Consider the following 12,093-nt stretch of genomic DNA (forward strand, 5'->3'; position numbering starts at 1 on the left):
ATTTTGTACAGTACTCCCTTAGCCAATCAGGACGCAGAACACAGTGCGCGTTTATACTGTACAGTACGCTGTAAAAAAAGCAAAATTACACACAAAAAAAGTCCGCAAAACAGCGAGACCGCGAAGGTGAACCACGTTATAGTGAAGGACGACTGTACTTCAGAACTGTTGATTAATACCATGACATATAATGTAATTACGACCACTGGTTACCTATAACATGTAAAAACACAAGTCAGTAAAATAACTTTAAAGTCTGTGTCAAGGCAGTTAAATACATTAAATATGTTGGACAATAGTTGCTGAAAACACGTGAAAAGACTTTGAATGATACATTTCTGAAATGTGGAGTTCAAACAGTTTTTCACCAGTTTTCAGGATTTTTGTGGGCGGTCCTTAAAGGGTGGCTCGATGACACGCTGAGGCCACCCTGAGCAGAGAGACAGAGAGAGAGCTTTGTTACATTAGCTTTGTTCGAAAGCCTCCATTATTCCCCAAAACGTGGAACTAAGTATCGCTGGGTGTGTGTACAGATCCGACACTATTCATTTGATTAGTCCTGAAGTCCATTCGCCTTGTTTTTCCCCAGGACAGTGAAGTCATGACCCGCCCTACTCGGACTGGCTTACCCTGATATTCTTAGCAATCTAACCAACCCAACCCAACAAAGGAAATGAGTAATAGTCAATCAGAGGCAAAGCAAATTGGGTCATGTGTGCTGCCAGACATGGACACGGCCTGAGCGAGCTAAATGTCAGCAACTAGACAGACTGTCAAACTAGATAATAAAATAAAAGGTTGGATTGGTGCTCGGTATCAGCACGCAAAGTTCAGGTATCGGAAACGGCTTCAGGAAGGGGGAAAAAATGGTATGGGAACATCTCCGGTTGATAGGCTATTGGCTAACAAGCAGTCCCTCTCCGGCTTGGTTAAACATGGCGGAGGAAACATTTCGAGTTTGTTCAAAAGGAAAAAGGACAAAGTAAACTTGGCGGTGCCGCGGCGGAAACCCACAGCTGTTCTGTCCATCCCTCACACTCCCATCCACCATCTGCCAGCTACAGCCAGTAATGCGTCAGAGGAAGATGTGCAGTTACCCATAGCGGTGCATCACTTCAGAGCAGAACCGCCACTCTGATTGCAAGCTGTTGGACCCATTTATTAGGTACACCAACCATATCCTTCAATTTCATTAAATGTGCTGATAAATGGAGAAGAGAGGCCGGACAGACGGCCTGAACAGCTGCTTTTCTTTCTGCTTTTCTTCATTGTGCCTTTTCTATGACCCTATACAGCACTGCTTAGCACAGCTACAGGATTTGTCAAAGGCAGCAGCTTAAAAAAAAAAAACTCAATATCTCTAAATTACAGCCCTGGAAGAAAATGGGAGCTATGACAACGACGAGTTGCTCCTCTGATATATATATATATAAAAAGGGACATATTACATATCGGCAGTGTTTGAGGGTTTTCTTGGAAATGCCTTTGAGGGATCGGATCGTGCTTGTAATTGAGAACAGGCGATGCAATGCCAGCCCATCCAATAAGAGAATCAGGACCTCATGAACTCTGGTTTGGGAGTTGGTCTGTCTGATGGGAATTGCAAAGACTGAGGAGGATTTCTCTCTCACATTCCACAACCGGAGAAATATCTCAACTTACTGAGACCTTTCCTGACAGGCAGTCTTTAGGGTCAAAGCACAATAAGACCAATTTCCTAGTGCTTAGCATGAAAAAAGAAAGGTCTTACTCAGTATATAGAAGGGTTGGCTGTGTGTTTTCAATCACTATTATTATTCTAATTACCCGTATCACAGGTTTTCTACATTATTTTGTGAGTTTTGGGTGTCGCTGCTGATCTGCTGTGGCAGGAAGGTTTGGACAGGATTTAAAGTGTCTCTTTTCCAGCATGAACAAAATAGCCTACTTAAGTTAATGAGGCGTTTATAGCCGACAGCAGCGTCGTAGAAATGTGGCTCACCTGCAAAGTTTAGCTGAAGTAAACAAAAAAACAAAAAACACAAGCGGTGCACCTCTGCCCGGCCCGTGTTCTTCACGGTAGTCGCTGTGCCTGCCAGTATTTTAACATTATCACTAACTGAGGTGGAGGAATAGCTAAACATTCGACCCAAAGGGTAAGAGGTTGGCTGCTAAGATGTGTTTGAGCTGAACTAGTTTAAAAGTAGAACGACTAATTAGCCAACAAAGTTAACTGGCTTGAGCTAGATGCGAAAATCTAAAATCAGCTTAAGACGTTTTTGTTTTTAAACAAGACTCACCCTAAATGTGTCTACCTCATGTCTACATGTGCTGGTGGAGGCTGCACAGGCATCAGAGAAAATTTCTCTGACACCGTCAGTGCTGATAAATCTGCCAAACCGATGACCTCCAAATCACAGCTACACATTTCCACCTGGAAGGTGCCCAGTAAAAGCACAGAGGTTGGGGGTTAAGGGCCTTGCTCAAGGGCAAGGGCTGGGCAAGAACTTTCCCAGCCCGGCTTTATCCTGCTGGTTGGTCTAGGGGGGGGTTGAAAGAGAATCCCAACAAGGCGCAGCATGCACATACATTACATCATGAACTTACGTAACAGGCGTGGTCAGTAATTAACGAGGCCGTGTAATCTCTGATGAGAGGAATTCACATGTCAGACTGTTGGCTTAAACTTAAAAGTTACTTCATACCTGAAAAGGTTTTAAAAACTCGTCTTGTCCTTTAAAAAAACGTGTTGCTGCTAAATCTGGAGCCGAGAGAAACTTTCAATATACACAGAGACATTTTGTTTGCACATTTATAAACTGTGTGTGCTCGTTTAATCACACCAGCGTAAATACGCTCCGACTTCTCTGCTGCACAAATGTTCCGTGCTGTTGCGCAAGCTCTTTAAAAGATAATCTGCATCTGTGCAAAATGAGAACATGAATGTCAAAAAAAAGAGCAATGTTTAAATGCATCTTTTGAGGCTGTAAATACTTGCGTGGTGACAACATGACACACGGGGAAATAGTTCTCCTTTAATTAGGGACTAGATGCATTTGCTTGACAGAAAGAAATACCAGCAGAGGTACATTTCCCCGGTGAAACCTGTAACTAAGAGCCACAGCGCTGGTAAAGTGCTCCCGGAGGGGGAACACGCGTCACATGCACAAGACCTATATGTTTGTTTTTGTGTTTTTCCTCCTGCAGCACCGTTAGCGCTATCATCTAGCATTTATTTTTCCATTAGGGAAGTTTTGTGACGGGACTTGCGGTGGGAATAATTAGAGCGTAATCTGTCATCCACCGCCTGCTCCGCTGGAGAGGACATAAGATTTGACACACACACACACAAAAATAAATGCAATTCATACCTCGAAACCAGAAGTGAGGAATAAAAAGATAGAGAAGGGGAGAGAGAGAGAGAGACACATGTGGATGTAATTGAGGGCCCGATGAACTGGTGATGTCATCTCTCAGTCAGGTTATCAGGCCCCAGGCAGAGCGGCTACAACTCACAAAACATGTCTCTCTTCTTAAAACATATGGGAACACAACACACACACACACACACACACGCTTTCAGATGACCTACAGTTTGTAACTTGGGCCCGGGCACTTATGTTGCATAGTTAACATGTTTGCTCAGGCTAATCCTGCAGCGTGTTAGTCTTTCTAGTTTGAATTGTGATTGAAGCTTTCTTTGCACACACACACACACACACACACACACACTCTGTCCTTCCCATTAGCCTCTTTGGCATGGCTACACAATGACCTCATCTTGAATGGGCTGAACTCCAGTAAAAACACACACACACACACACACACACATATACACACTCACAGCAGTAGAGCCTGTACAGTCCCATATAAGGACTTGGTGATGATGTAATGGGCGCCACTGACTGCGAGCGAGAGACTCAGTGTGCGGAGCACTTCTCATAATGTTTGGTTTTCCGGATGGAATGTCCACATCACTGGGATCTCCGGGAAAAGGGAGAGGTGAAAAGAGTGGAGGCGATTTATTCTCTGAGGATTCCTAAACAGAAATAAATAAATAAATAAAAAAAGGACAGGAGGCCGGCCTGCACAGGTAGGAACAGCAGAGAGATATTAATGTGCATTTTAGAAATGTGTGTCACTTTAAAAAAAAAGAGTGTGTGTGTTTTAACTGCAAGATGAGGTTACGGGCAAAGTTCTGCACGGGTCCCGACAGATAGGACGCTGTACAACACAGAGTAGACATCAAATTACAAGAGCGTGCACTCGGAAAGGTTTCTAAGTCATGTATTTAAAGTATCACATGGAAACTTTCACACTGGAACATTAGATCTTTGTTGTGCAGCTTGATTGCAGAAGGTGCACACTTGCTGTAAATGTAGAAAATCTTCACATGCTACTTAAAAACAAACAAAAAAAGAACACTAAGGGAGCATGTGTGCACTGAAATGAACATGATGTGTAAGACTAAATGTTGGCACTCTCCTGTATGCAAGACTAGAAATCTAAGCGTCCACACACACGCAGTAAAAAAATCTACTTTTAAGTGTGTTTGCACACTGTATTAAATGCATTGCTTTGACTGGAAAACACCTGATATATTCAATATATTTGAATATCAGTCAATGTGCAATGCAGCAAATGACCATATTGACATAATGTAAGTTTTCCCTGTTGCTGCCGGTCACCACCGAGGGGTAGTTTCATGACTTTAGTGTGTAGGTAAGTTCAGGTGGCATTATAATAATGATTGAAAGGTGTGTTGCGTTTACTGCCATACAAAATAAATTAAAAAGTATTTTGTTGTGTTTTGGTTGGTTCATGTGAGCACTTATCGTGTTTTAGAGAAAACAGGATCAATAATCTGATCTAGTTTGTTTCTCCAGCTCTTAAACTTATTTTGGGGATCTTTCATTTCATTGCCGTAGCGAGCTTCAACTCTGCTATGAATAGTAACGTTAACGTAACATCAACGGGGACTTTTTAACTTTTCTTTTTGTGGCAGCAAACAAACAAAAAAAAAGACACACGGCCTTCCAGTAACCATGACACTGCAACCTGAGCTTATCTACACACACTTCTTTATGGCTGACTCATGTCGTGGCATAGCCTAAAAATATCAAGATATTATTTATAAGCCGCGTATCGCCTGGTCCTAATTGCTGGTATGCATGTTGGGGGGGTGTGAGGAGTGACAGCACTTGTTAAATGTAGCCCCGTCTGTAATTACTTATGGAACCGGGGGAATTCCTGCCTCTCCGAGCTGGAAACGGGGGGTACAGCATTGGATGTGCACAGGAGGAGGGTGATTGGGTGTGCAGCGTTTGAGGGTACTCAAGGGTAGAGGAACTTCTTAATTAACAAACACTCCCCGCCAAGGGACCATCTGTTGTGATAGTCAAAGCATCCTACACGACTGCCTGGAGACAAATGTAAAACAACATGGTAATACATGGACATATCTACACGTCTGAGGGTTTACAGGTAGATACACAAATTAGACACACACAGAGATCGATGTACAAAAGAGAAAAGAAAGTAACTTCTGCAGAAGTGTGCGTAGGCAGGAAATTGTGATTCATGTTCGAATGTTTTCACTGGAAATACACAACTGTCATTGGTGTTTAAAAGTTGTGGCCAAGAGGTTGAGTGTAAACATAAAGAAGTGGCCTTGAAGACTGAAATAATAATCATTTATACAACATCCTGTTTGACATCGGCGTCATGTATTTTTCTCTCTGCAGACTCAAGCTCCTGACTGTGAAGGAGAGAGAGTACCAGGAGATAAAGGAGAAGAAAAGCCAAACAGAAGTATCGGCTCTGAAGGACGAGCTGACCCAGCTGAAGGCTTTCGCGCTGCTGGTCGTGACGGAGCAACAGCGTCTGAGCGAGCTGCTGGAGGAGCAGAGGCGTCGCGTCCGAGAGCTGACCGCCATCACCGACCACATCGAGCGGGAGGCCGGCGCTGCAAAGACGACAACGCTTGAGGTTGAGCACTGTAAACAAGTTTCCGTCTTCAATCGAGGCATGATGACGGCTCCGCCGAGCCTGCTGTCGGAGGTGGAGATGCTGAGGAGGAGGGTTGTGGAAATGGAGGGAAAGGACGAGGAGCTGCTACGCATGTGGGACCAGTGTCGAGACCTTGACCGCAGACTAGCGAGGGAGACCAGCCACTGCCGCAGCTTGAGAGTCGAGGTGGATAAACTCAATGGCAGGATCAGTGAGCTGGACAGGATAGAGGAGGCTTTAGGTAAGAGCAAGCAGGACTGCGGTATTCTGAAAGGCAGCTTGGAGCGAGAGAGAGAGGTTAGCAGGATGCTGTCTGCTGAGCTTGACACTCTGAAAGTTAGGGTGAGAGAGCTAGAGGCCATTGAAGGCCAGCTGGAGAAGAGCGAAGCGGTGATTAGACAGGACCTCGCCAAGCTCAGGTCACTGACTGTAGCTTTGGTGGAGGACAGAAAGACCATGGCCGAGAGGCTCCGGCAGGCTGAGGAAAAACTCAACAGGAAGGAGGGCAGGAGAAGTGAGCAGAGCAATTTGGCACCGATGACAGAAAGACGAGGGGATGAGAAGCAGCAGACACTGAGGTCTAAGGCAGATTTAGAGGAAAGGATTAAGGTCATAGCGAAGGAAAAAGATGAGCTCCAAGACAGACTGCAAACAGAGGAGGAGAGGAACAGAGAGCTACAGAGTAAAATCACCACAATGAAGAGAAGGTTACAGGTCTTGGAAAACAGGAAAGAAAAGGGGGAGAAGTACGGACACAGCTCGATCAACCCGAACAACCCAAACCATCAGTGCCAAACAGAAGACAACAAAGTCAAAGAGTTGGCTCAGGAGCTGGACAGGCTGCGGAAGAGACTACAGGACAAGGAGATGGTGGAGGGAGAGCTGATGAAGGTAGAAGAGGAGTTTGAGTCTCTGCAAAAGAGGTTCAGAGATGAACAGAGGAGGTCGCAGGCTCTGACGGAGGAACTCGAGATGGCAAAGAGGGAGCTTTCCAGGTACGACCAGGCGGAGAAGCAGGAGGTCAACCAGGAGCACCTTCTCCTCTGCCGTCTTCAGAAGGAGCAGGTCAAGTCCAGGCTGCTCGGCAGAGAGGTAGAAACCTTGAAGGAGAAACTCCAGAAGCTGATGGGAACCGAGGAGTCCATCTGCAGAGTTCAGACGGATCACTCCACTCTGCAGAGGAAACTGATCCAGCAGGAAGCCAGGAACAGAGAGCTGGCCAGAGAGATGAAGGAACTCAACAGTGAGCTGGACAGGTACAGACGGATAAAAAACCTCACGCCTGGAGCGAGTAGACACTTTTCAGACCTTCATCAGACCAGCAAGGAGGTCCAGACTGAGGAGAAAGGTAGCCTGCCTCCTGACTACAGCATGCACGCTGAGAAACTGGACAAAGAATACGAGGATGAAGACCCAAACCACAACGCGGAGGTCATGAACAGGAGTAGCTCCCTCGTAAACAACCTTAACAGCTTGAACAGTGCAAATAACAACATCAGCCAGTACAGCAGCCATTCGCCCAACAGCATAGACATGCATCAAACGGTTAACGGAGAGGTGATGATGCTAACGCACACACCGGGGCAGCCCCTGCACATCAAGGTGACACCACACCATATACTCAACACGGCCACGCTCGAGATTAGCAGCCCCACTGGAGACTCGGCTTCATCCTACACCAGCACGGCTGTCATTCCGACGAGCGGCGCCTCGCCCAAACAGAGAATAACCATCATCCAGAACTCCACTCCATCTGCAGTCAACACTAAAACACCCCCTTCGAGCCCCGACCGCACCATCTCCCCACTTAACGGGACGGCGGTCCCTCGCGTATTGAGTACCAATTCATCGCGCTCCGTGACGCCCGACCACAACAGCTCCCCCATTCAGATTGTAACGGTCAGGACGTGTTCTCCGGAGCCGTCGGAGGTCACCGGTCAGGCCGTTTTCTGCAAGACGCCGGAGCGGCAGAACAGCTGGAAGTCCAACAGCAGTGGCGACACGAGCCCCAGTATTATCACCACAGAGGATAACAAGATCCACATCCATCTGGGGAGCCCGTACATCCAGCCTCTTAATGGTATGACCCACGGTACCCCACAGCCTGTCGGACCGTACTACCTCCGACATGAACAAAGGACTCAAGTGCTCGCCAATGGCTGTCACGTCAAAGGCGTTGGCAAGATTACAAGTAGCATCACTATTTCCCCTGCTACCTCTTCAGCTTCACATTCCTCAAACATTACAGTAAGTGGACTTTGTGATTAGGTGAGCGTACATTACGGACTAGACAACGAAAGCGCTGCGCTTCATCTGACGAGAAAACAGTTTGTTGTATTTTGTAGCAATCATTAAATAAATGCTTTGTGATATTTCTGTACAGCGTGCTCGTAGTTAGTCTATCACAGACTTACTGACTTTAACAACCCTTTACTGCAGCGGTCCCCAACCTTTTTGCGGCATCGACTTAGAGTAAGACGATCTGTTCACGAACTGGCCTTCAAGGTGTGGGGGATAAAATGATACGACCGGCATAGAAACTAATATAAAGTGCATAAAAAATACAACTCACCATTACGCTGAACTAGTGGGAGCCCTGAGCTTGTTTTCTGCCACGAGCCGGTCAAATTGAGGGATGATGATGGCTGAACTCTGCCGATGGATCTTCTTGTTCTGTCTCCTCATTGGGCCTTTTACTCTTTACAAACAAGTTCTCCAAAGACGTTTGTTTGTTTTTTTACTAATTTTTGCATTTGGGCTTAATTTTGGGGGGGACTTCTGGTCATTTTTCAAAATAAAACATCTCTGATAATCAATAAAAGTATTTCTTTACTCATTCTTTCTGTGCGGGCCCGGAAGCAAATGACCCATGGAACCAGCACCAGTCCACGGCCCGGTGGTTGGGGCCCGCTGCTTTATCTTAACATCTGACATGTGTGATCTGAAGTTAGACGTCATCCCCAACCCCCAAATGTGTGATGTGCTTTGTATTGATTTTCTGTTTCATGAATGTTTCTGTTCATTAAAAAAGTGTTGTGTTGTTTTTAATTCATTCACCTTGAATACTTTGAAAGATGTGGTTGGCACAACACAGGTCACACAAAACAGGTCGCTCGCCAATTTAAATGCAAAACAGATGGAATCAGAAAAAGGCCGAGGCCGACTCCACGCAACACGTCGAGCACCTGCAAATAAATATATTGGTGGATTCTTATCTGTGATGTTGCCAAATCTTTTGTGATGTGATAAAAAAAAAAAAACTAAAGAATTATTGAGATAGAAAAAGTTTCTCGCACTATCTGAACAACTCGGCGTGTGTGTGTGTGTGTGGGGAAGTGTGAAGCCTCCTTAAATAAGCAGTGGAAAACTCAGCTCATGCTTTTCTAACACAATAAAAGTTGGAGCACGCGGTGCTGGTGGAGCTCTTCAGGACGGACTTTGCTATTCTGATTAATTATAAACAAATTATAAAAGTTATCAGTCTTAACGTTGCCGTACAGCAGGCAAATAATTCAGCAGCTAATCTTCCTAATTATAGATAAATGATACATTTCCTGTTTTCTTTCTGCAAACTGGTCAACACTCTGAATGTCACACGTCATTTATCGTTTGAAAAAAGAAGCTTTAATTACTCAAAGTGCCTCGTGAAGCGTGCAGAGGAAACAGACCTATCTGCACTATTAAAAAAAGGTAGGAGCGGCGCTGCTGCCAAATATAATGGAAAAATAAAAAAAGGTGTTACAAATTTGAAACATGAGTTTGCATCACTGACTAATGAGGAGAACTTATCTGAGATAAAAATATGTGCTGAACTTCCAAAAATGACACTCACACACGAGTAGGGTTGCAAAGAGGCGGAAAGTTTTCAGTAAGTTGCCAGAAACTTTGGGAATTATGTAAATTTATGTGAATTACATGTAAACTGGAGGTAACTTGGAAAATTTGAATTATTTTATTGAATAATATTATGTAGTCCACAGACTCACATGTGTGTCTTCAACAGTCTCTGTGTGCTCTGGGCTCTAAAGTGTGGTCCAGGTACAGAAATCACCTGTGCAGGTAGGGGGCGTGGCCTCAGCAGCACTGCAGTAAGCAGTGTGCTATGTGCATGTGACTGAGGAAGAGCAGATATTCAAGTGGACCTGCAGGAAATCTGGTTGTTTTAGTCAAGATGATGCTAAAATATATTTTCACCAAGTTCACAGTTCCAGTTAATTCCCATGGAAAGTTTCCAACTTTGAAAGTTCCCAGAATTTTGCAATTGCATCCAATTAATTATGTGCATCTCATGTCTCTCTGAAGCACTCTGGTCAACATTCATCCTGTAATAAACTGACCGGGCTATTATCTGTATTTAGGTCAGCCAGTTCCTTTAAATAAACCGGAGACGAGCAGCGACCATAATATCTTAATCGCAGCGTTTGTGGTTTTAAGTCAACACGACAAGCGACAAGATATATTTTTTAAAACACTACAAGATATGTGGTTACATAATGTGGCAGAAATAAATGGCACCGCTTGGCTGTTAAAGAGGCTTCATAAAGTCTGCGCGGCTGCCACGGTCGTGATGAGTTGGGTCGTCTAAATGGGAAAGCAGCCGAGTATTTAGGGACGGCGCGAGGCTTCCTGTGGTCGGAGAGGCTGGCGGTGAGCTGACGTAGCAGGTATGTGATGACAAACGCGGAGGAACATTAACCACACTGACATCACCGGTTGCCAAGGTGGAAACCAGATGAGGCATTCGATGACAGGCTGTAAGGTCTTTGTCATTAGTCCGTCACCCTGAGAGTCACGCTGCCTCTCATCAATCTGTCAGACTTCAGAGTCAGATGATGTTCTGTCAGACTTCAACTCTCCTTTTCTGCGATACAGTAAGCTGAGCTGTCAATCTGGGTAAAGGTGACCAGCAAGATGCACTGCATGGAGCTCAGTATGGATGCTTATATGATTCATATATTACAAAAACAGCTGCTTCAGCTGCAGCTAAAGTGTCTATACTAGGCGGCAATATGTTTTACACATCTTTACACAAACGACAGATGCTTCATAAGAATTAGAACTATTCTGTGCTCCTTTACACCTTTCTCAGCTTATGTCCTCCTCTGTAAGTCGCTTTGGATAAAAGCGTCTGCTAAATGCAATGCAATGTAATGTAATGTAATGTAAAAGAAAAATAAATAAATCTGCAGGAGTGAACAAACAAACAGGAGAAGTTGTACGGTGTAGTCACAGTGCAGTTTGGTTGAAGAACACAGGAGGAAAAATAAAATAAAACATACAGACTGTGATATAATATGAAATAATATGAGAAAAGCTCATTCTATTAATCAGCATGTGTGACTTTACTCGTCTGCATAATCTATCTATCCACAAGGCCCACACGTGACCTTGTGGATAGAAAACTCCATAACTGTGTATGCGAGTAATAATAAGAGAAAGAGAGAGAGGAATGTGTCTATATAAGGTGAATATAATAAAAAGTTTAATTTAAATACCCTGAAAATAAACTTTATCTTCCTCTGCTCTGCAAACTCAAACCTTTAAGGACATGACTGCCCCCTGTTGGCCTGCAGAGTGCATGATGAAGTGTGTGTGTGTGTGTGTGTGTGTATTACATGTGTAGAGAAGAGGAGAGCTACATGTGACGTACAGTTAGATTAGATTTACTTTATTCATCATCACCACAGGGAAATGTACTTGTTACAGCAGCAGAGGAAAGTGTAGCACACACTACAGAGTTAGAAAAAAGCAAAAACACAATAAACAGAGACAGAAATATCTCTGACCTAGAATAAACATGTAAAACAATCAACCTTCAAACAGACGAGTACTGAGGATAAAAGTGGCATGATTTATAAAAAGAGTGTTGTAATGTAAAGTGACCATTATTAAGTGACTAATTATTAAAGAGTAGTGACCATAATATAAATATTACAAAAGTAAGTGGCCATAATACAAATAATAACTGCAAAGGTATAAATGAAATAAAATAGAAAGAAATTGCAATGAGACATGATACACACACACACACACACACACACACACACACACACACTCTCTCTCTCTCTCTCTCTCACACACACACACACACACACACACACTCTC

General features: G+C 44.2%; 2 protein-coding genes across 6 annotated transcripts in view; one reads left to right on the forward strand and one right to left on the reverse strand.

Annotated features, from left to right (window-relative positions):
• Window positions 1-9,040, forward strand: part of LOC104931652 (filamin A-interacting protein 1-like) — a 25,765-nt gene extending 16,725 nt beyond the window's left edge. For all 4 annotated transcript variants that reach the window (XM_019270291.2, XM_027291074.1, XM_019270292.2 and 1 more), the window contains exon 5: window positions 5,724-9,040. In XM_019270291.2, the coding sequence (XP_019125836.2) occupies window positions 5,724-8,256 (2,533 nt within the window). In that variant the 3' untranslated portion in view covers window positions 8,257-9,040. The remainder of the gene's footprint in view (window positions 1-5,723) is intronic.
• The window catches only part of cmss1 (cms1 ribosomal small subunit homolog), a 35,275-nt gene that overhangs the window by 21,023 nt on the left and 2,159 nt on the right, over window positions 1-12,093 (reverse strand). The gene's annotated exons all lie outside the window — the stretch shown is intronic.

Source organism: Larimichthys crocea, chromosome XVIII (assembly GCF_000972845.2).
Source record: "Larimichthys crocea isolate SSNF chromosome XVIII, L_crocea_2.0, whole genome shotgun sequence".
NCBI lineage: Eukaryota > Metazoa > Chordata > Actinopteri > Sciaenidae > Larimichthys > Larimichthys crocea.